The 22,181-nt window shown below is 47.1% G+C and overlaps 9 protein-coding genes across 9 annotated transcripts; 6 read left to right on the top strand and 3 right to left on the bottom strand.

The window, feature by feature from the left end:
* Positions 1–462: 462 nt before the first annotated feature.
* Positions 463–2,889, top strand: TRUGW13939_08912 (uncharacterized protein; the record flags this gene model as incomplete). Its single annotated transcript, XM_035492037.1, has 4 exons — positions 463–653; positions 713–769; positions 1,539–1,698; positions 1,774–2,889. 4 exons carry the CDS (start codon positions 463–465, stop codon positions 2,887–2,889), a joined length of 1,524 nt encoding a protein of 507 aa, XP_035347930.1.
* A 970-nt stretch (positions 2,890–3,859) lies between these two features.
* TRUGW13939_08911 (uncharacterized protein) lies at positions 3,860–5,524 on the top strand (the record flags this gene model as incomplete). The annotated part of the gene is made up of 1 exon (XM_035492036.1): positions 3,860–5,524. One exon carries the CDS (start codon positions 3,860–3,862, stop codon positions 5,522–5,524), a length of 1,665 nt encoding a protein of 554 aa, XP_035347929.1.
* An 844-nt stretch (positions 5,525–6,368) lies between these two features.
* Positions 6,369–8,371, top strand: TRUGW13939_08910 (uncharacterized protein; the record flags this gene model as incomplete). Its single annotated transcript, XM_035492035.1, has 8 exons — positions 6,369–6,699; positions 6,755–6,825; positions 6,875–6,917; positions 6,971–7,134; positions 7,181–7,341; positions 7,391–7,622; positions 7,688–8,135; positions 8,196–8,371. The coding sequence occupies 8 exons, from the start codon at positions 6,369–6,371 to the stop codon at positions 8,369–8,371; spliced, it is 1,626 nt and encodes a 541-aa protein (XP_035347928.1).
* Positions 8,372–8,741: 370 nt separating this feature from the next.
* TRUGW13939_08909 (uncharacterized protein) lies at positions 8,742–9,414 on the bottom strand (the record flags this gene model as incomplete). The annotated part of the gene is made up of 6 exons (XM_035492034.1): positions 8,742–8,769; positions 8,826–8,867; positions 8,957–8,977; positions 9,042–9,102; positions 9,178–9,245; positions 9,308–9,414. 6 exons carry the CDS (start codon positions 9,412–9,414, stop codon positions 8,742–8,744), a joined length of 327 nt encoding a protein of 108 aa, XP_035347927.1.
* A 2,155-nt stretch (positions 9,415–11,569) lies between these two features.
* Positions 11,570–11,994, top strand: TRUGW13939_08908 (uncharacterized protein; the record flags this gene model as incomplete). The annotated part of the gene is made up of 2 exons (XM_035492033.1): positions 11,570–11,895; positions 11,961–11,994. 2 exons carry the CDS (start codon positions 11,570–11,572, stop codon positions 11,992–11,994), a joined length of 360 nt encoding a protein of 119 aa, XP_035347926.1.
* A 1,334-nt stretch (positions 11,995–13,328) lies between these two features.
* Positions 13,329–14,819, top strand: TRUGW13939_08907 (uncharacterized protein; the record flags this gene model as incomplete). Its single annotated transcript, XM_035492032.1, has 5 exons — positions 13,329–13,559; positions 13,621–13,750; positions 13,807–13,930; positions 13,985–14,427; positions 14,506–14,819. The coding sequence occupies 5 exons, from the start codon at positions 13,329–13,331 to the stop codon at positions 14,817–14,819; spliced, it is 1,242 nt and encodes a 413-aa protein (XP_035347925.1).
* A 2,291-nt stretch (positions 14,820–17,110) lies between these two features.
* TRUGW13939_08906 (uncharacterized protein) lies at positions 17,111–19,064 on the bottom strand (the record flags this gene model as incomplete). The annotated part of the gene is made up of 8 exons (XM_035492031.1): positions 17,111–17,285; positions 17,339–17,505; positions 17,558–17,668; positions 17,722–18,048; positions 18,104–18,504; positions 18,584–18,635; positions 18,698–18,780; positions 18,845–19,064. The coding sequence occupies 8 exons, from the start codon at positions 19,062–19,064 to the stop codon at positions 17,111–17,113; spliced, it is 1,536 nt and encodes a 511-aa protein (XP_035347924.1).
* Positions 19,065–19,761: 697 nt separating this feature from the next.
* Positions 19,762–20,796, top strand: TRUGW13939_08905 (uncharacterized protein; the record flags this gene model as incomplete). The annotated part of the gene is made up of 5 exons (XM_035492030.1): positions 19,762–19,814; positions 19,869–19,973; positions 20,031–20,278; positions 20,338–20,458; positions 20,523–20,796. The coding sequence occupies 5 exons, from the start codon at positions 19,762–19,764 to the stop codon at positions 20,794–20,796; spliced, it is 801 nt and encodes a 266-aa protein (XP_035347923.1).
* Positions 20,797–20,856: 60 nt separating this feature from the next.
* TRUGW13939_08904 (uncharacterized protein) lies at positions 20,857–21,661 on the bottom strand (the record flags this gene model as incomplete). Its single annotated transcript, XM_035492029.1, has 2 exons — positions 20,857–21,186; positions 21,254–21,661. 2 exons carry the CDS (start codon positions 21,659–21,661, stop codon positions 20,857–20,859), a joined length of 738 nt encoding a protein of 245 aa, XP_035347922.1.
* Between the last annotated feature and the right edge of the window lie 520 nt (positions 21,662–22,181).

Genomic DNA, 22,181 nt, shown 5'->3' with positions numbered 1-22,181 from the left:
GGAAACATTCATCCGCGGCGTATGAATGTTAGACCGGAGACAAATAAAAACACAGAAAGGATATTCGATTTCCATACTATTAAAACCGGATTTACGGTGCAACTCACGAGCTTCCATGCTTAAACCCCCCCCCCCCCCCACCCAAAAAAAAAAAACAGGTCCAATTCCACTTTCTGTCCTTAATCTTCATTGACAGGTAACATAACGGGACATTAGGGAATAATTGAAATACCCGAAATCCAACAATTCAAGTTGCTAGAATGTTGGTTGGTGTCAACTGGTTGGCTAGTAGCTGGCCACTTTAAGCGATTAATAATCGACTAGCTTGGAATGTCGCTATGGTTCAGCTAAATCCATACATAACCAACACATTAACTCTTCTATAAAGCCGTGGGCTTCCGCCATACATCCAGGATCCCAGAAAATATTAACACAAGGAAAAAAAAAATCATCATAAGAAAAATGGCTACCACCTCCCAACTCCCCGGCATCTCCCTACAGGTGACTGTCACAATAGCACCAGAGAACGTGCCGAAATTCTTCGAGCTGTTCAAACCCGTGTACGAAAAAGTGATTGAAGAACCAGAGTGTACATTTTTCGAAGTGTATATATCGCCCGAAAACCCTGGAGTTCTCTCGTGGGTTGAGAATTGGTATTTACTTTCTTTCTTTCTTTCTTTTTACTTTTGACTGATGTGTATGTCGTTACTAGGACCCAGTCTATTGAGTGGCTCTTTCAGAACCAGCTTTCAAAGGAGTACTACAAAGAGTACATAGAGACTACAGAGCCCATGTTTATAAAGCCGCGCGAGGCCAAGATTCTGAAAAGGCTGTCGCCTTTTATCATGGTGAAGAAGACCAACGGGCTGGATTAAAGAGTGGTCAGCGTTGTATTGAAAAAAAGTTGCCATCTGTTTTGGTGACTGCGAGAGCCTTGATTGATTGAATCCTGCCAATTAAAATCAATTGATAAATAATAATGGTACAGCGACTTGCAAGTTCGGCTTTACATAGTTTGCAGCTCCACTAGCTCTCGCAGGTCCCTACCTCTAGCACGATTTTTTTTGGCTAAAAGAGTATCTAGCCAAGAGAAAATCTAAAACCATTTTTATTTTTCAACCTTTCCACGACCGAGCCAATAAAGCCTTGAAATTGTCAACTATTGCAGGTTGAGTGTTTCCGATACAGTCGAGACCATAGTTACAGTTTTATATAAATTAAGTAGTGGAAGTGGCACCGAGAATTGAAGAGTCGAAGAGCTGTAAATTATGTAAAGCAAGTAACAATCTCACGTAACACTAGGCAGCAACATAAGCTTCATCTTTGCTGGAAATCGCGCTTATTCCTATTATCCTGATTATACGAGATATTAGTAGTTTAAAAGTATACGAGTATTTATAGAGTATATCTTGTGTTGTTGGCGCACGTGACGTGTCGCAAAGCCGGGGATCCCGCGTGGCGGCAGATAACGACTCAACGAGCCGATAACGGTCCGGACACAGTTGACTCCTTGCAACCACGACACATCCACGGCCAAGTGCAAACATCGTCGCAATTGTGTGTTTGGCATCAGTGACTGAACATTTTTTTATCATCATGAGCGGCCTTCGTGGGATGGTGAAGGACGGGTGGCATCCCAAAGGAAAACAGGGGGGCAAGGAAAGCTGGCGGGGGGACTTTAAAGGGATCGGCCAGGTGGTAAGCATCTACGTTACAAACCGTCAGTCTTACTTTTAGTCTTTTTTTCTGATGGATTCCACTCTTTTTTCATAGGCTGGCTGGATGGGAAAGGGCAAAGATCCAAACGCAGACGACCAGGCAGAGCATGTTTCGCGACCGCTCACATCTCTCAAGGATCCATCGTCGTTTGGCCCGCCACCCAAGCGCAACGGTGCCTCGGCCGTTGTTTCGCCTGGAGCAACAACACCAACAACAACAACAACATCAAGCTCAAGGAGTCTTGGTGCCGCGGTTCCGCAGTCATCGCATCGAGCAGCAGCAGCAGAAGAAGAAGACAAGCCGGCACCGCCGCCTGTGCCATATCGAGCCAATCAATCCGGGCTTAAAACAGACCATCTTCCTCCGCCTCCTGTCCGACATAACACGGATTCTGTTTCACAGCCTGTCTCTTCGCCGAGCGCCAGACCAAGTCTTCCGCCGCGGTTGCCAGCGCGAGGCCCTGCTCCTCAGTCGGCCTCGCCTCCGCCACCTCCGTACTCTGAGACGGATGATAATGTAACGCAGATGAATCAAGGCGCCGTGTCTCGTTTGGGACAGGCGGGTGTGTCTGTACCGGGGCTGGGGATTGGTGGAACGGGCAGTGATAAATCAGCTACGGTGCAGACGAATCTCAACAAACAAGTCAATGAACTTCATCGGTACGGTAACATGTCAGCCCAAGAGGACTCGCAAAACCATGTGGCAGATTCTAAAAACGGAACTACATATGGACAAACCCAAGAAAGATATCAGAACACGGACAATAATAGCGCTTCATCGGCGTCGGCACTGGACAGCCGAAACATGGGGGCAACAGCCAACAACCTCCGGCAGCGCGGCGGGGAGCAGTTTGAGGCAGGGAAGAAGAAGCTCATTGCTCTTAATCAGAAACACAAAATCACGGATCGCATCCATTCGTATTTCGAACAGCCACCTGCGTCGTCAGGCCAAGAGTCGGCGGCTCCGGCTCCACCACCTCCTCCTCATCCAAGCAATAATAATGCAAATCTCAGCCGGCAGAACTCCAACAACATTGATGTTGAGGCTCTGAATAAACGAAAGCCGCCGCCGCCGCCGCCTCCAGCCAAGAAACCGGGGCTACAGGCGAAGCCAGTGGGCAGCAGCACTCCCTCGCCGCCGCCGTTGCCTTTGGGCACGAAACCTCGATGATGTATAGATGGATTAGCGCAATTGAGTCATGTATGATTTTTATTTATTTATTTTTTTTGCCGGTCAATAGTCTTTTAGCGCCACCACTTTATTATGCATTTCTCAATGATCCATCCATTCATCCATAGTCTCCGAGAGTCGACTCGTCCACGGCCCAACCGAGGCAGTCGAGGCATTCCACATGAACCAACGACATTGGCTCAACACGGTTTTGTTGGGGACGAGTTTTTGCCCGCCGGAAACGGCTAGCGCCCGCCCACTGGTCCGGGTGGCAACTTGCAAGACTAGGCGCCGTCTTGGTCCAAGCGCGCGATCCGACTTTATACAATACTATCTGCCGTTGTGCGGTCAGATCATGGATAATAAAGAAGGATGGAGGCGTTAATATTATTGCAGCTCCTAATGATGTTACAGCCGGCCGTTCACGTGCTCTCCGAGCAAAGGTGACATCAGATAGCATGCGCTGCTCTGATTGGCTGCCGGCGCTATACTTCAAAGTGGGAACGGATCGCGTGAGAATGACGACACCGCAAGACTCGACTTCTTTCGCGCTCATTCCAGGATGGAACGCTTGAGTTGCCTTTGAGAACAATGCAGGGCACGGAATACTGAACAACACCGAGTCATTCTGGAAGAAAACCTCGGCTCCCCTTTTTCCCAACAAATGCGTGCTGGGCCCCACTCTGGCAGCCCTCCCGCCAATAGCGGCCCCGATCACGGCTTGGCGCTAGCCATTTCCGGCCTCGCGCGCTTTGCGACGTCGTCCTGTTGACGCAGAAAAGCGTTGAAGTACAAGAGAACTGGCTCCTCCTCGCTTCTTTCTTCTTTTTTCCCTCACATCATTGCTCCTTCGCTCCATCCCTCAACGGTCTTGTCCTTTGCTCGCATATCGCACGGAATAAGAAGAAATCGTTTCCTCCCTCCCGGGCGAACGGGCAAGAATCCACCACATCGTCATCGGTCGACAATAATGTTCGAGTCGTTCCAATCCAACCCGTGGGTGAGCCTCACGCTGCCACCGCCCGCCTTCTTCACACTGCCTGGCCCTCAGCCGATGAGTCTGGCGCCTCCGCTGAACGAGCCCTCGCTGGCACAGCCCTTTCAAATCCCTCCCGGCCTCTACGCACAGTCTCTCGACTTCCGGGTGCCCGTCACAATCGCAAGTGTCTACGCCGTCACCGTCCTCATTGTGAACCGCATCAACAAGGCCCGAGGACACAAGCCGTGGTCCGTCAGCAAGTCGACCTTGTTCAAGCAGCTGGTCATTCTGCACAATGTGTTCCTCGCTGTCTACTCCGCCTGGACCTGCTGGGGCATGTGGACTGCACTGCGCAGCTCGATTCCGCGCTTCAACAACGAGCATGGCGCTGCCGGCATCGTGGACGCTTTCTGCAGACTCGCCGGTCCTCGGGGCTTGGGAAATGCCGCCCTGTACGACTCGATTGCTGGAAAATGGACCATGCCCAACCCGGAATACTCGCTCGGTGCCAATGGACTTCCCGACCCGACTGATGTTGGGCGGCTGTGGAACCAGGGTCTGGCATACTACGGGTGGTTTTTCTACCTGTCCAAGTTCTACGAGGTCATCGACACGGCAATCATCCTGGCCAAGGGCAAGAAGAGCTCGACGCTGCAGACTTATCATCATGCCGGCGCCATGATGTGCATGTGGGCCGGTATCCGCTACATGGGCCAGCCCATCTGGATTTTTGTTCTGGTCAACTCTTTCATCCACGCCATGATGTACACCTACTACACCGTGACTGCCCTGCACATCCGCGTGCCCAACGCGGTCAAGCGGTCGCTCACCACCATGCAGATCATGCAGTTTATCGGCGGAACCTTTATGACCGTCTCGTACATGTTCATCCGCTATTCCATTCCTCTGTCTGCCTCGCGATCCTTGTCATTGGAAGATCTGACCAAGGCCATGCCCGCTGCTGTCGCCTCGGCCGCCGAGTCGGGCATTGCCGCTGCCACAGCCTCTGCTGGCGTCGTTCCCTGGCTGAAGAAGCTCGCCTTCCGCGCCGCCGGTGCCGAGGGCATTGCCGAGAACGTGCTCAATGCCCAGGGCCAGCACTTTGGCGCCGACGCCGCTCGCTACTCGCAAATCAAGCAAGAAATCATCCATGCCGCGCAGTACGAGACGGTCGACTGTGTTGACAACAACGGGCAGGCCTTTGCCATCTTGCTCAATGTCATGTACCTCCTGCCATTGACTTATCTGTTTGCGCGCTTCTTCGTCAGGTCCTACCTGCGCCGTATCGAGCCAGCAGCCGACGGACAAAAGCCATCCAACCAGATGCACCAGGTCGAGCAAGCCGGTCTGGATGCGCTCAAGGGTGTCAGCCGTGAGATCCGCCGGGCTGCTATGGAGCAGAACGGCGACGGTGACACTTCGGCCACGGACGAAGAGTTCACGTGGGGTCAAGACCGGCTTCGCCCACTCACTGCAATTGCGAAGAAAAAGACTGAGAAGGTGGAACCCATTGTCGAGAGCAGCAGCTCTAATAGCTCTACTGATAGCTTTGAGGCCGTGCCACCCAAACACCGGGCCAAGCGGAGCGAGGCCGAGGCATCTGCGTCGCCGGTCAAATCTTCAAACACGTTCGGGGTGCTGAAAGACGATGCATGAGCCTTTTTTGTTTTTTCTTCTTCTCCGTCTGACCGCTGTTTCTTTCTTTCGGAGTTCTGGCTATAAAATAAAAACCAATGCAGCAACGTAGATGTATGACTTTATTTATCGTGCTGGGCGCCAGCACATGCATAGTTTGGGGTTTGATTGCTTCATCTGCTTGTACATAGATACGACACGACCTATAATATATTACATTATCAATATTTCAGTATCCAAGTATTTTTCAGTATTATAATTAATTAATTCGATATGACATAAATGCCATCCCGCGGCCACCCCACAACCCCCATGGCCATACAGGGGAACCCCCACGGGGTCCCAGCGCGCACGAAAAAGACTTCCACTAAAATTTAATATAAAAAAGCCAAAGTTTGTCATCGCCAATAAGCGTAGCCAATCACCACCAAGTCGGAGTAACTCCGAACAGCGGCTTTTCTCTATCTTTCTCTCCGTCTTTCCTTTTTTGCTCTGCTCCGACTCCACTTCCCGATCACACCGGGCTTGATTGGTTTTTCCTGTTCCCCCCCAGACCGACAAGCCGATGTTACTCACTAACCCGATATCCTGACCGCAATAATAATCAACACCTGCATAGTAGTGCATACTCTGTGCTCCGTCACAAGCGGGGGTTGACGGTAAAACCGGCTAATTAGGTGCTCGGCGTGACATCTGCCGGCAGATGGGAGAAACACAGCCGAGAGGGGGGTGGTAGTTGGTAGCTTCCCCCTAACCCCGACTATAAAAGAGCTGCCGCGACACTCCCCGCGGGGTCCCCGCTTCCTCTCACTTCACCCATCTTTTACTCTGTATAATCATTGTCAGTTGACACTGTTTGGACACCATGGCCAGCAGCTCCGACAATGTCCGCGACGCGGAACTGGCTATCGACGCAGCCAGCACTCACGACACCAAAAACAACAACAACAGCAACAGCAACAGCAACAGCAAAGCCAATTCCACCCATGTCGACGATGTGAACGAACTCGGTCCGGCCGAAGAGGAGGTCGTGGTGGCCAACAGCGCCCGACCAAACGCGCAAAAAGAAGCGCCCATGTCGGTAGCCAGAATGTCCGACGAGGAGCGAGCGGCTGCTGAAAAGGCCCTGGTGCGGAAAATTGATTTGCGCCTGTTGCCTATGCTGGTGATTATGTATATTCTGAATTATCTTGACCGTGAGTAGTCATCCGATTTGAATCATCAGGGAAAGGAGGCTGACTTGCTGGTCAGGGAATAATATCGCTGCTGCCCGGCTGGCTGGATTGGAGGATGATTTGAAATTGGTTGGCGATCAGTACCAGGTCAGACAGATCCTTATTTGTTTTTTTTTCTTCTTGCTAACTTGGGTAGACCTCTGTTAGTATCTTGTTCGTCGGTTATCTGTTGATGCAGAGTGAGCCTATCCCAAATCAATCACGCGACCTTTTTCTTCTAACACACATCCAGTCCCGTCCAATTTGTTCCTCAACAAAATGGGCAAACCGGCCATCTACCTGCCAGCTGCCATGTCGATATGGGGCGTTATTTCCACCGCCACTGCTGCCGTCCAGTCGTATGGCGGTCTTGTTACTGTCCGGTTCTTTCTCGGTTTTGTCGAGGCTGCTTACTTTGTATGTCTTTTTCCCCCTTTTCCTAAAGTACTGACTAACCCTCCAGCCTGGGTGTCTTTATTTCCTCTCCGCGTGGTATACCCGCAAAGAACTCGGCTTGCGGACTGCCATGCTCTACTCTGGCTCCCTCATCTCGGGTGCTTTCTCCGGCCTCGTCGCGGCTGGAATTACCGGGAACATGGACTACGCCCGCGGTCTTCGCGCATGGTATTTTCTTTCTTTTTTTGGGGGGTGATTTGTTCACTAACGACAACAGGAGATGGCTGTTCATCATTGAAGGCGCCATCACCATCGTCGTCGCCATCATTTCTGCATTCATCCTGCCCAATTTCCCGCGAACCACGAGCTGGCTTACTGAAGAGGAAAAGGAACTTGCTGCCTGGCGCTTGGAGGAGGATATTGGCGAGGATGATTGGGTTGACAGCGAGCAGCAGTCATTCCTGCACGGGGTGAAGCTCGCGCTTGCCGACATAAAAACATGGATTCTGGTATGCTTCTCTCCCACACACACATATATACCCTCTCTACGACAAATACTAATTATATAAAAAAGATGATCATGATCTTCTGCATGGTCTCCTCTGGCTCCGTGACAAACTTCTTCCCCACCGTCGTCCAGACCCTCAACTACGGCAAAATCCAAACCCTCCTCCTGACCGCGCCGCCCTACGTGCTCGCCATGATCACCGCGTTCGCCAACGCCTGGCACGCCGACCGCACGGGCGAACGCTACTTCCACATTACTCTACCCTTGTATATCGCCGTGGTGGCCTTTGTCATTGGCGCCGCGACCACCTCCACCGGACCACGCTATCTGAGCATGATGCTCATGGTTCCTGGTATCTACACGGGTTATGTTGTCGCGCTCGGCTGGATCTCGAATATCCTGCCGCGTCCGCCTGCAAAGCGAGCAGCGGCGCTGGCGTTTATCAATGCCGTGAGTAATGCTAGTAGTATCTATGCTAGTTATATGTACCCCAGCTCTGCTGGTCCACGCTACGGTTCGTCCACCATCCAACTTCTTGTATATTATCTGTGTCTTTGCTAATTGTATACAACAGTCGTCGCCATGACGGTCAACTGCGTCACCGCCTTCATCGCCATCGTCTCCGCGACCGTGCTGCGTTTTATCCTCGTGCGGCTCAACAAGAAACTCGACCGCGGCGAGTCTGTGCATGGCGCTGTCGTTGGTGTGCCTGGCCAGGCTGGTGCGCGCGGGTTCAGGTTTTTGGTTTGATTTGGTTCGATATTCAAGATTTTGTGTACCTGTCTGTTGGTGCACGTCTATATGTAGATCTATAGTTAGGATTAGACTTGATGTTTATGAGTATAAATGTTAATTACGACTTATACCTGTTTTGATATAACTTTAGTGCCACGTATCTAGAACTACTTTTTACGTATTCCCTTCATCTCAGCAGATCAATTCGTAGAATTACTAAGGCTAAGATGTCTCTTTTTTTTGGTGGTGCAAAACTAGGGAGGCCTGTGATCCTCACTTTCAAATTTGGGGGAAAAAGAAAAAAAAACATTTAATCCTCCAATGACACGCCTACTACATGAAAATTTGTAGCAGCCAAAATACCCTAGCTCTCGCCATTTTGTATCTAGTTGATTTTCAAGAGTTGGACATCACTGGTTTCCGTTAGATGGACAGAAATCAAATATAAAAAAAATAAGAGGAAGCTTACAAGATGAGAGTAGCACCTCCCGGAATCAAACCAGGGACACCTCTAAAATCATATTCAAATTAGTCCGTGAAATTTATTAAAGAAAGGAAAAGATGTGGGAGTTTCTTTAGAACGGATTGGCTCATTCATACCTTGCTCCATAGCCGTAGTCACTATAAAAAAAAAACATTGTTAGCTCAATTCTTTTAATACGAAAGGGGTCTATGTCAAATTTACCTCGAGATGGTAAGCTTTGCACGCTCACCGAGGCTCATTTGTGGAACACCTTCGTCCCAGCCTATGATTTCATGGGGTTAGTAAAGACCCTTTTTTTTTTTTTTCAAAGCTAGGAATTTATATGTCATCTCATCACCTTTGATAAGCTGGCCAACGCCAATGTTGCACACAAACGGCTCATTGCGGTCTCGGCTGCTGTCGAATCTAAAGGAAACAAAAATATTTAACGATTTTATCAATTGATAGACAGAAAAGAGAATTCATACTTGGATCCATTCTCCAGCGTTCCTGTATAGTGCATGGTGATCTGGTCACCCGGCTTAGGGAAATGCTGTCCGTCACCGGGGCTGAGAACATCTTTGACGACACCCATTTTTGCGGTTTTTTTTTTTTGATAAGAAGATAATAATAATGGTAAAGAATAATAGTTGGCTTTTTCTTTCGTTGAGTAAAAATTACGGGGCCTATGATTGTTTCTTCTATTTATACCCCGCTAAGCACGTGACCTGTATAGCGGGGCAAAGGGGGGCCAATTAGAGTCTGTTGACGTCATTGTGCTCTGTCTTCCCATGTTTGATTAAAAAGCCTCAATTGGTAATCGATATAAAAGATATTACGAAAATAAATTACTGAGAATATATCTCAAATTTATTGAAGGGGTTGAATGGATATAGTGGTAGTAGGTTTCAATTACCTATAATTATATAACGGGCTCAGCGTCACGCCGTTTTATGCTCACCCTGGCTTGGGATTTGCTCACAGAGCAGTCTCGCGGGCTCTAGAGATGGTTGTAGCAGCTCTAAGAGTGCCTTTAAAGCATATAAAAGTCCGAACAAGGCTCTAAAGCTATTTACTAAGCACCCCCAAGGGCTCTATTAGTCTATAAACTGGGTCTTTCTCATCAGGCCTCCACTGTCTATTTCAAATTTTAATCTGTTGATTTTTTTTATTGATTTATATAGTTTAGTTACTATATTTAATAGGTTTATACCGCTAGGCTTGGCATTTTTGTTTATTCTATTCTTTCTATAGTGTGTATCCTCCCAGGCTACGCCACTAGTAGCTATGCTACCTTTATTTCTCTACTCTATTAGTTAGAGTCATAACCCTGCATAGCGGTGAGAGTATGGTACTACTACTACTACTACTACTTCCATGGTGGAGCAATCTAACCTCTCATAAATATCGCAAGGTCGCTCCCTACGAGGGTATGAAAAACAAGAAAATCCAAAGAAAATCACAGCTTTGGGAATTTGAACCCATTGAGGCGTAATATCTCTACCGCGTTAGATCTTTAATCTCGTCAGTAACGCGAGGGCGATTTTCCAAACTATCGGATACATTTCACACATTTTGTTGGTTACGCCTTCTATTATACCTGGAAGCGTCAAGGTAAAATATCTAAACCTCTTTAATTTATAATGCAGCTAATTGATCTTTAAACCTATCCATCCCTTTCTTCGCAAACACTATTTGCAGAGGAAACTATGCTGGGTATTATACATTAGTTTCACTTTCATTTCAACAGTATGTTCTATCGCCGCATTCGTGAGGGAAGGCTCAGTCGTTTGAGGTTTCTAATACTCAGTTAGTCACTTTAACGCTACGAGATGGAAAAACGTAACTAACCCTACTGTCAGGATTAGGAGAGAAGAGTGAAGATAGATGTTGCTCTTCTTGCTCTCTCTTAAATGACCCTAAAGGGCTGCTTAAATTCTCCAGCCGTCGCAATTTGGTCGGTCGCTCGTCATGGTCGCGGTTATGTAAACAGGGAGATCGCGCACGTTTCATAGTTCAAAATATCCCTGATAGAAACAGCGTAAATTCGGCATTCATTGAAGGTAGATGTCACGAATGATTATATGGCATTGTTGCATTGGTAATCGAGCGACGAAATCGACTGCGTTGGCGCTGAGCCCAGCGATCTAACCAGATTAGGCGATTTAGCCTCGCATAGCTTCCTATATAAGAGGAGAGGCCCCCAAAGATAGAGAGAAGTAGCGATTAGTGTTGTAATAATTCTAAATAGTACCTTGGAGTGTCTTGAAGCTACTTTTATCTTCCTTACCTACGTATCAGCCTACGCACGTTACGAGGCACCTACGATCACGCCGTCTCACCCGCCGCAGCTTTACATTTAGTCTATTATATTAAATAGTATAGTACTCTACTTTATCTTAAGATTGCTATACATCACCTTCTCGATTGCCTTCTGTTAACAGAATATTCACTATATCTTCATCTTTTGACGAGTTGTGGAACCGGCACCATATGGCGCGCAGATTTTAACACGCCTGAGCCTTCCGTAGAACAGTTTATCACTATGCCAGAAGCCGAATTCCTAAATGGTCTCACGAAACTCAGCGATACGCTACTCCTGGCATCCGACAGCAAACTGGGGTTGGTCTGGAGTATCAACACAGAGACCGGCAGTTATTCCATCATTACAAAGGATCCCCTTATGGCGCCGCCACTCTCTACAGGGTTTCAGGAGGGTATCAATGGCCTCAAGTTTTTGCCTCGAAACAATGGTTCTCAGCAGCAAGGCGGGACTCTGTTCTTCACTACATCTCAACGTTACCTCTACTCCTCCATCGCCCCTAGGCTTGCCATTGGGCCCAGCAGAGTTTATCGCCAATCCGCATCTAGAAGACGGTATTGCGCAAATCAACTGGGACGACTTTGCCTTGGAAGCGAAAGGGTCGGCACTCATTGCTACAGAACTAGGTAACTCGGTACAGAGAGTGACGCCGCGCGGGGTTGTAGATATCATCGCTGGAGGCATCAACTCAACGACACTCGCTGAGCCCTCAAGTGTAACGTTTGGCAGAACGAAGCGAGACTCCAACACGCTGTATATAGCCACAACTGGGGGGCTGGCATATCCGGTTTATGCTGGTGGGGTACTGACAACAATAGGCGCTCAAGTAGTGTAGAGGACGCTTGTTTTTAGATGGAGGAGACACCCTCCAACTTTCTTCAACTTTTCCACTCTCAATTCACTGCACAATACTATCATCCTCAATCATAGACCTTTATGCTTTATATATTTGGACGAGGAACCAACTCTCCTCTATCGCGAATGGGCGCTCGAATATTGGCGGCCACGAAACCCCCTCTTCCCCCCTCTCTTCTCCTCATTTTCGCGCCTCATTATGCATTCGTGTGGCCAATCCATGCACAATCGACAAACTCCATTCCTTATCCTAAATATGGCGTCAACTGACAAGGTTCCCCGCTTGTAGACAGGCGCTAACGTGATCATTGAAAGCAGTATCACTTGAAATCCCACAAATAGAAAGCGCACGCTTGTGATATGTTACCGTGCGCTTTAATCAGTGCCGACTCATCTGTTTTCGACTCACATGGTGTTGGAAGCCGAAAAACAATGAATTTTTTTTTTTTTTTTGCTGTCCAGATGTCCTGGTCAAGTATGCAAGCGTATGTTACCTTTCGACCTGCCCTGATCAAGACCTGCCTAGAAAGTTCCGTTTTAGAATTGGTGGATGGACCTGTACTAAGTTACCGCATGAGCCTCTAGGGCCAGTCTAGCAATGTACTCTCTGTAAGAACCCATGTGAAATCTGCGAAACAGGCAGTGGAGTGTTTAGACATAATAAGTCGGAGTATTGAATTGAGATGGCCGTAACCTTCACCTGTCGGATTCTACTAGACAATCTTACTCACATGCGCTAGCTGTTGTATCTCTCTGTCTTCCATAATATAGAATAACAAAAGCAACAGGAAAAATAAGAGAGATAAAAAATAAAAAAAACCAAGTGATATATTTGACCAGTAATTAACCAGATATTGCTTGTTGTATAATCACACAAATATTGGCCAGTATATTCTCCCTTCCACCCCTTTGGCTAAGACCAAATCATCAAGCGTCCACGGCTCTTGGAGCAGTTTCTTGGGTAATTGAGGGAGTTTACCGGGTGATGTGGCGCGGCGCAGGGGTATTTTGAGGTTATATGGGGCAACGCTGGGTTTCGTTAATCGTACTGCGCCGAAATGGAACCAGACTGTTAGTCTTAAGTCAAGGTGTTTACTGTTTGCTGTCATCTAAACCTTGCGTCCGATATCATTGGGCACCAGTAACCAAGTCCTATCAGGACTGCGGCCCCCAACCTTTTGTATCACTCCGTACAGTAACCCTAATATTCACGAATTTTACAAAAATGTAAATTACAACCACTAGTATTAATACAGCGTAATTACAAGACTGTCATATACTGTAACTTTAGATAATTCAATCAATTGCTTGCTTGCAGCTTTAGTGGACAAATGTCTTCCGTCGTTCCTGCACCTCTGACAGCTTCAAACCGAAACCGCAGTTTCCATCTCCAGCCAGACATGACACAAAATTTCACACAAGTACTCGCGGACATTTCCCGATTGCGAGACGTAACCTTTTCCAACAATGAAGAGCGAAGTCAAGTACGACTCGCTCTTTGGAAACTCTTAACCGAGATCGAGTCCCCATGGGAGACGGTTCACAGACTGGCATGGATGGAGGTATGTCAAAGAACCAAGCCTCGAAACTTAAAAAGCTCTTGAGTTAAATCAAAAACTGTAGCCAGCTTTTGTTGCTGCTTTGAAGGTCTGCCTCGATATCGACCTATTTAAGAAATGGACAGAAGATGGCGGTGGGCCCAAATCAGTAGTCGAGTTAGCTAGGATTACTGGGGCGGACGAAGCGTTGCTGGGTATGTTGGTATGTTTAAAATGCATATATTCACTGCTGATACGTACAAAATCACAGGTCGTGTTGCTCGCCATCTAGCAGCTATGTTTGCTCTCAGGGAGATTTCAGAAGACACCTATTACCTGACTCCTTTCACCGAGTCTCTTGCAAAACCAGGTGCCAGTGATACAATTCCTTTCATGTATGTCCTCCTTTGAAGTAGGAAAAAAAATTATAGAACACTAAATATAAACAGGATAGGGTCGACTTGGCCTGCATTTCTCCACCTGCCACAATATCTAGCAGACAACAGCTACCAAAACCCCAGCGACCCCAAATGCTCCAATTGGCAAGCCACGAAACAGTCAGACCAAAGCTACTTTGAGTTTATCAGCTCCGACCCTCAGCGCGTCCAGACTTTTCAGAATGTGATGGATGCTTACAATACTGCGCGCGGGAATTGGGTTGATCTTTATCCTACAGACCGTCTGGTCGCGAATTGGAACCCAGACCGTCCACTTCTGGTTGATGCCGGTGGTGGAAAAGGTCTAGATATTATGAGGTTTCGAGAGAGACATTCTGGTCTCCCGTCTGGAAGTCTTGTTCTACAGGAGCTGGAGGCTGCGGTTCCGACTATATCGGTGCACGAGTCGATTAAAGTCATGGGTCATAATCTTTTTGAAGAACAACCTGTAAAAGGTGCATCCTCTTCCCCTTCATCTTCTTGTGGAAGCTTTTCGAATGTAAGTTAATGCAGTAGCTAACCTGGTTGCCTAGGTGCTCGCGCATATTACACGCACATCGTATTTCACGGGTGGTCGGACCAAGAGGCTGTAAAAGTATTGAAGTTATTGGCTGCATCGATGGAAAAGGGCTATAGTACACTTCTCCTGCACGAAAAGGTCGTTCCGACCCAAGGCGCTACCCCCGATATTACCGCTGGCGATTTGACCATGATGGCTACCTTCTCCGCGCGAGAGAGAACTTTTCGTATGTGGGAGGAGCTGCTGACTTTGGCTGGGTTCAAAATCGTGAAGCTGTGGTCTTCTCCGGCATTCCCTGAGTCAATCATTGAGACTCAATTGCTCTAGATTATAGATGATGTATTTTATCCTAGCAGGGTATATATTGCAGCATTGACTAGATTGATTAATACGGATTTGATTGGGCTAAAACACAAATAACAAGCCTTGAAAAGAAATTGATTCGGAACAGTGCATATGTAAACCAACCTCTGTATAAATTGGTATATATTTCATTGCCATGCTGTATCCTTCACTCTATCAATTAATTATATCCGTAAAGCCACTGTTGATCTTTGTCATTTCGCCAAATCGGACACAATTGGCTATGTTCATCTTCATTACCAAACTCATCAAGACCATCTCTCTTTCTCTGTGCTTCTCCATCATCCAAATGATAAAGTTTAAGATTGCGCAGCGAGAGATCTTGGACCTTTTCTTTTCGTTCCATTCTCTGAGACTCAAAAGCATGCAATGATGCCGGCAAATCCGCGATCGATGAGGCTTTCGAGAGAATGTTGGCTAAAGCTACTGCATCTTCGATTGCCATTGCAGCACCTGCACATGAATGGATAATATCAGGAAATAATCCGTCAATAATTATAGATCAGAACCTACCTTGCGCTAAAAACGAGGGAACCACATGTGCTGCATCTCCTAGCAACACAAACTGACCAGACGAGGAGGTCCATTTCTTCAAAGGCACGCTAAAGCGTAGTGGCCACTTCATTCCGGATTTGACATGCTGTAATAACAGGTGAAGACTGTCATGGGTCTGTTAGTTTGTCAAGAGCATGTTCCGTAGAGGGAAATCAGGGTGACTGACTTTGAATCCCACCCCGCAAACTCAGCCCTAACTTCGTCTACATACTTTGCCTCGTCCCATTCCGAAGGAGGCCTAGATTCAGGATATTCTAGTACGAGGTTCACAAGGGTATCGCCTCTCATGGCATAGGCTACGGCATGTCGGCCAGGTCCAACCCTGAGTCTATCAGCCTGTCACTTTTCGATTGAGTTAAATGAACACCCACCAAAGACTTATTCCAGGCTCATTGACGAGATGGTGAAGATCAGGATACGACTTGACAACCTCTATGTCTAATGTGGTCCTGAACACAGCAAGGCCGGTCGAGGTAGTTTCTGGAGCCGGGGCTCCGCTGAGTTTGCATCGCCCAACCGATTTGATACCTACAAAGTCAGCCAGTTCATTCTTTCTTTTCTTCTTTTTCATTAAAAATGACATTTTGGACTGACCATCCGCAGCAATAACCAGATCTACATCGACTCTCCGACCATCTTCAAGAATAATCGTCGGCTGACCAAAATCAAAGTCGACAACACGCGAGTTCACGTTCAGCTGAACGCCATTCTCCGTAGCAACCTTGACAAGACCTTCCTGTAGATCTGCACGATGCAGCTGAATATATGGCCCGCCAAATTTCTCGTAGTGTATCTCGGTTTCCATGCGTCCAATAATTTCGCCATCCGACCAGCGCCGGACCTTGAAGCATGGGAAACGGGAATTTGGGTTGATGAAATCTTGGCAGACGCCCCAGTTGATGAGGTGCTTGCTTGCATTCGGGGTCATTTGGATTCCCGCTCCGATCTTTTTCAAATTTAGATTACTTTCATAATCACGTTTGAATAATAAACAAAGAATTAGTCTTACCTGGCTAAGTTTTGATGCCGCCTCGAAAATGGTGACTCGATGTCCCAACTTGCTCAGCGCAACTGCAGCTGACAACCCGCCTATGCCACCTCCTACGATACCTATTTCAAGTTGAAAATACTCGATGTTCTGCGCCATGGTGATTTTAGTAAATGAAACCAAAGGTGTACGAAGTAAATGATGATGAGTCTTCAAAGATTGAAAGGGGCCAAATTCAATTTCTATGGAGTGGGGCTACCTGGCCTTAAATATTACATGCTAGGTGGACTTATGCCCGAATCTAGTGTGCTCTGCTATCTATATTTCGTTTATATCCAATGGTTAACTAGTATTTTTGACCATAAACTATTCTAATTACTATGTGGACTAACAGTACAAGCCCCAATATACTATTCTTAACAAGTTGTGGGTGTTGATAAATAAAGAATCCTCGTAGGTATTGCCTCCATCTTTGTTATAGTTCAATTTCTTTCCCGATGACTCGCCCGGAGAGAAATAGCGTCATAATCGATTCCTCGAATAAGCCATATCAGCAGTTGGTCCCTATTCCCTGCAAGGACCTATTACCCAACCACTCAAACTTGCGGTACTCAAACTTGCGGTACTCAAACTTCCAAAGTAGTTTTTATAGGGCCTCGGTGTATAATAAAAACACAGCTTTTAGCTAACTATTTTATGCAGGCATGATATATCAAGCCACAACCCCTTTGACACGCACGCGAACTCCTTTTGTACTGCGGGTAGGCTCCCCCAACGGCCCACCACCCTTGATATCTATATCCCTCTCACGCGTAGTATCGTACAGTTCCATGTCGAAGAAGCGGAACGCGTATGCGAGTAGAAGGTACAACTGTGCATATGCGAGACTACACTTGTCAGCGGTAGTCCAATTTTTTTTCTTATGTGGCATTACACTCACTGTGCTCCAATGCAAACTCGACTGCCGCGGCCAAATGGCAGAACATAGTGGTCGTAGTCATGAGGTTTTTGTTCACCAGCTATCCATCGGTCTGGTCGGAACTCGTTGGGCTCGGCGAAGATGGATGGATCCATTCCGGCTTTGCAATAGGTCATGCTAATGGAGGACTATAATTCGTTAATAGTCATAAAGATTTTGGAACATTTGCAAAGTACGTACTCCTGCAGGAATGGCTGTCTCGCCATGCTGTAGGTCCTTGTTAGGCGATATCATTGGGAATCGTGTGGTGACCACGCAACCGAGGCGATTCGTCTCTTTGATAATGGCAGTCTGTATCTTGGATAAGTAGTCATTCATTCTTTCTTGATCTTGTCATTTCTTACCAAAACCGGCAGTTTCTGCAAAGTCTTCAAAGATGGCATTGACTTGTTATCTGGAATTGCCTCCTTCAACTCAGCCCGGGCTCGTTCATAAATATCAGGGTTTGCCAAAACGTGAAAGATTCCGTAAGTCGCTGTCTTGGCCGTCGTCAGACTGCCAGCAACCAGCAAATTGAATACTTCGTTAGCCATGCGCTTAGGAGTCTTTTCTTCAGGCGGCAAATCGCTCGTCAGGATTGTCTCGAATATATCCTCCTTGCCATCTTTCGGGTTGACATTGGATTTGTCCGTGTGGGCTATGCAGGCATTCTGGGCCCTGTCAAGCAAGTCCTAACAATTGAATTCATTAAACAAAGTCTTTGATAATCTGGAAGCAAGAACGTACTTTATAGATCGAAACATAAGGAACCAGAGACGGAAACAGAATCTTCCACGCTGCCAACGGCAACGCCAAACCCATCGTAACAAGCCACGGAAAATGCTTTGTCAGTGGAAACTTGCCAGAAAAGTCAAACATAATATCAAAATAGTTGTGCGCGCGCTCGCCGTCCCAGAACACACCCGCACTGTTTCCGAAAATCTGCCCGGTGATAAAGTCCGTTGTCCAGGCGAAAAAAAACACGCGCATATCCAAGACTTTGCTGATTTGGTTTTCAAGTGTCTGGCAAAAAATTGATGCCCGATCTTGCAGCATTTCTTCCATTTCGGCAACTGAGCGGCTGGAGAAGAAAGGGGCTATGGCGGCTTTTCGTATGCGATGGAGAGCGTGTGGGCCGGTTCCGATTGCTTTGCAACAGCTGAATCAGCTTTTCCCTCTCAAATCAAGAAAGAAAGAAAAAGGATGTTATCGAATAGGGAATCTTACTTGCGTACGGAGTGCCGATTGCTGTGCCCACGAGCGGATCTCTATCACGACGCTGGTCCAGTAAGTCACTTTGTAGGGGCGATGCGCGGCTGGAGTACATGTATGAATACATACCTCCAGAGACCCGGGATAGAGAACGTCCATCCAATGCGAGTCTTTGACGTGGACTTCATTGGGCCTGATCCGAACGACGGGTCCTGCAAAAAACGAAGTCCCAATTTAGTTTCTATCTCGCAAGATATACATAACTACGGAGCATACCATATTTCTCATGCAGCTTATCCAGCTCAAGATACAAATGACCACCTTCTTCGCGAAAGAAATCCTGATACAGCTCCCAGTAGTCTGTTATCGCCGCCAATGTCGGGCCTGGAAATTTGGCGAGAGGATGGAAGTAGAGGCGATAAACGATTGTGGTTGCGAGGTACACTGCGAACAAAACACCAGCAGCGAACCAGAGATTCACTTCAGTGATGGCCATTGCAACCGTCTCCTGATATTATCGTGTTATTTCATGAATTTTCTTTATCCACGTAGAACTGCTCAACGACGGTATTGATAAGAAGGAACCAAGTCAATTATGCAGAGTAGCTCGTGAGTAATTATGCTTGTAACAGTAACTGCCGGATTGCTAAATTAAGACAGTGATAATAATTATTTATTAATAGCTAAAACTAACACCCTAGATAATACACTGAATGGATAATTCGAAAAAAAGCAAAGTCTGCCGACGATATGATCTACCGTATCCATGCGTATTCAGAATAGCCCCCAAAATACAAAGCCCTAGTTCGGTATGAATTACAGAACATCAACCAACACTTGCCAGGGTGCATAACTAATACTAAGTATGAAGTGCAGATCTCCTAAGGCATGGGGCATAGGCTCGAGGGCGCTGATGTGGATCTTGTACGTAGTATGGAGTTGTCGTAGTTCGTATATTTTGTGTAACTAGCGTGCTCAGCTGACAATCGTAGTTCGTATATTTTTATGTAACGTGCTTAGCTAACAATACTAGCACTGATTATATAATGATAAGCACCTAGTTGAATTGACATACCATTTTAGTCATGATTACTTGACCTGTCATTGTATTGACTTTTACATAATTATGTATCCCTCCCATCCACGAATGTAACAAAGTAACAAACATCTATACATCAATTGATGGTTTAAACATGTCAAAAGAGGATAACTACCCCTTGACTCGAGGTTCCATTTCCTGGACCCGGTGAGAATCTAGACTCTGAATCAATATCTGTCGTTTACTTACAGTCCATTTTAGAATCAATTTGCTGCAGTACGTATGGCGTGACACGCTTGGATACCTGATACACCCGGAAATCTCCAGACAAGTACGGGACATTGCCGATATAGCCACTGGAACGGGGTATACACTTCTCTGCACCAGCTTAGATGAACAATAATAATAATAGAAAGAATACAGGCTCTGGCTTTGCGAGATCGGAAATGATAATTCGTATCGAAACCTGCACGGCTACGATATATCCGCGGATTCGTTCATCGACGCCAACAATCTCCCGCCGGGTGTTCAGCTCAGAGCAGTAGATGCGTCCAAACCGGCACCTGAGGAGTTGAAGGGGCAGTATGATGTTGTTCATATTCGGCTGTTGCAGTCGGTGGTGCATAATGATGATCCGACCTGGATTATTGACCACAGCATTGAACTTTTGCGTATGTCTTGACACATTTATAAATTTTGTTTGGCTTGAAAAGAACTGATTTTGGTGTAGGTCCTGGCGGTTATCTTCAATGGGAGGAATTCGACCCTTTGCAGGTTGACCTGCATGAGAACGGCCAAGCGCCTAACTTGGCGAAACTGGTTGAGAAACTCGAAACCAGAGTTCCGGGAAGGTTCGTCCCTGTTACTTTTTTTCCAAATATTTTCTCGAACTGTAGAAACTAATTATGTGTTTAGTTGGGTTTCCAACTTACCAGCAACGCTGCAGCGATACAACATGAACATTATAGCCGTCGACCGCAAACGAGAAGTTCCGTGGCATCACAAGACAGTAACACATTTGTGCTGCATGGTTTTTGAGGAATATGCAAGCATGTTTCTGGACAAAGCTGGTCCTCCGGGGTCCGGGGACGAGATGAGAGCACTGGTCAGTGCTGCGTACGAGGAAGCGCAGCGTGGTGCTTATGCGTCGCATCTTTTCCAGACAGTTGTGGCTCAGAAGACGAAATGATGACTAGAATTTAACGCTCATCTAGCTATCATGTAAATATGTCTATTTAGATAGTTGTAACTAAAAAGTCGGCTGCAGCAACACCTTGGCCAAATTCGCCGGCTGACTGAGAAACGGCTCATGGCCAGCCTTGATAGTCTTGATCGACCAAGTCTCGTCCATGACTCCCTGCAGCATGGTCAACTGGAACGGGATAGTCGCCGTCTTGTCCTGGCTGGTAATGATATAGGTTTTGGGAATGGACAAATGCCAGGGCGCATCAGGGATCGTCTCGGCCGTGAAATCATTGCGCTGAGGCTCGAATTTGGACAGCCAGTGTTGTTGCGAGGCCGGGTCCAGGTCACTGAAGAGGAGGGGGACCGACTGTTCGTTGGGGATGCGCTCGCCGTTCTGTTATTTTCCTGTCAGATATGCGGGAAAAAGATAGAATATAAAATAAACATTGAGGTAAGCCTACCTCGTTGGTCAACCACGGAGGCAGATACGAGTAGTTCGCCATGGGCGCATTATCCGGCAGCAAAAACGCCGCCAGAAACACAAGTTCGACAATACCGTGCTTCTTTCCCTCCTTGGTTCTGCTTTCCTTATCAAAGCCCTTGACAGCTCTGCTGCCGGGCCATCCGCCGTAGGAGTGCATCACCAGAATAACATCTTTCTGCTCGTCGTCGACAAAACGTGCGACCGCGTCCTGGATTGCCTTGACTTCGTCCTGCTGCGTTGTCCCTACAGTGTCGCGGCCGACGGTGGGATAGCTGACGGCATGGGACTGGTAGCCGTGCTGGGATAGTTCTTTGATCAGGGCGTCGAAGAAGACAGGAGTGTGCGACACGCCGCCGACGAGCACAAAGGCCGTGGATTGTGCCATTTGGTCGGGGTTTTATGGAAAGTATATCAGAATACTGTAGTGGGTTCAAATGCTGATATCTCCGAGAGAGGGTGGGGTATAAGTACTTTTCAAATGTTACAGATTTATTGTTGTTAACATTGAACTAACTAATTATTTGGTTTCTTTGTTCTTTTCTTGCAGGCTTAGCAAGGTTATTTTTTGTTCGAAATATAATACCACACGTGCATACAGATCGTAGCAGATCAAAGGACACTTGAGTGAGAGGGGAGGGAATGATAATACAGTACTAACAATTACTGCATGCACACGAGTCTGCCATTCAGAAGTTCGCAGATCAAATTTGAAAGTGTTGGTGATTACGTACTGCATGCAACGCTGCCAAGAAGGTGTTGGGGATGCTACAGTACAGGAAAACTATTGAATCTTAATTTCCGTACCCGGGTTACTAGTACATGCATATTGTGTATGGACTACCGTTTCGCTTTACGAGTCCTGCGGGGCTGCCCAAGCCCAAGGTCATGGCATCGGCTGTGTGGTA

The sequence above is a fragment of the Talaromyces rugulosus genome, chromosome V, assembly GCF_013368755.1.
Source record: "Talaromyces rugulosus chromosome V, complete sequence".
NCBI lineage: Eukaryota > Fungi > Ascomycota > Eurotiomycetes > Eurotiales > Trichocomaceae > Talaromyces > Talaromyces rugulosus.
Note: the sequence above shows the minus strand (reverse complement) of the source record. Positions and strands in the feature narration are given on the sequence as shown.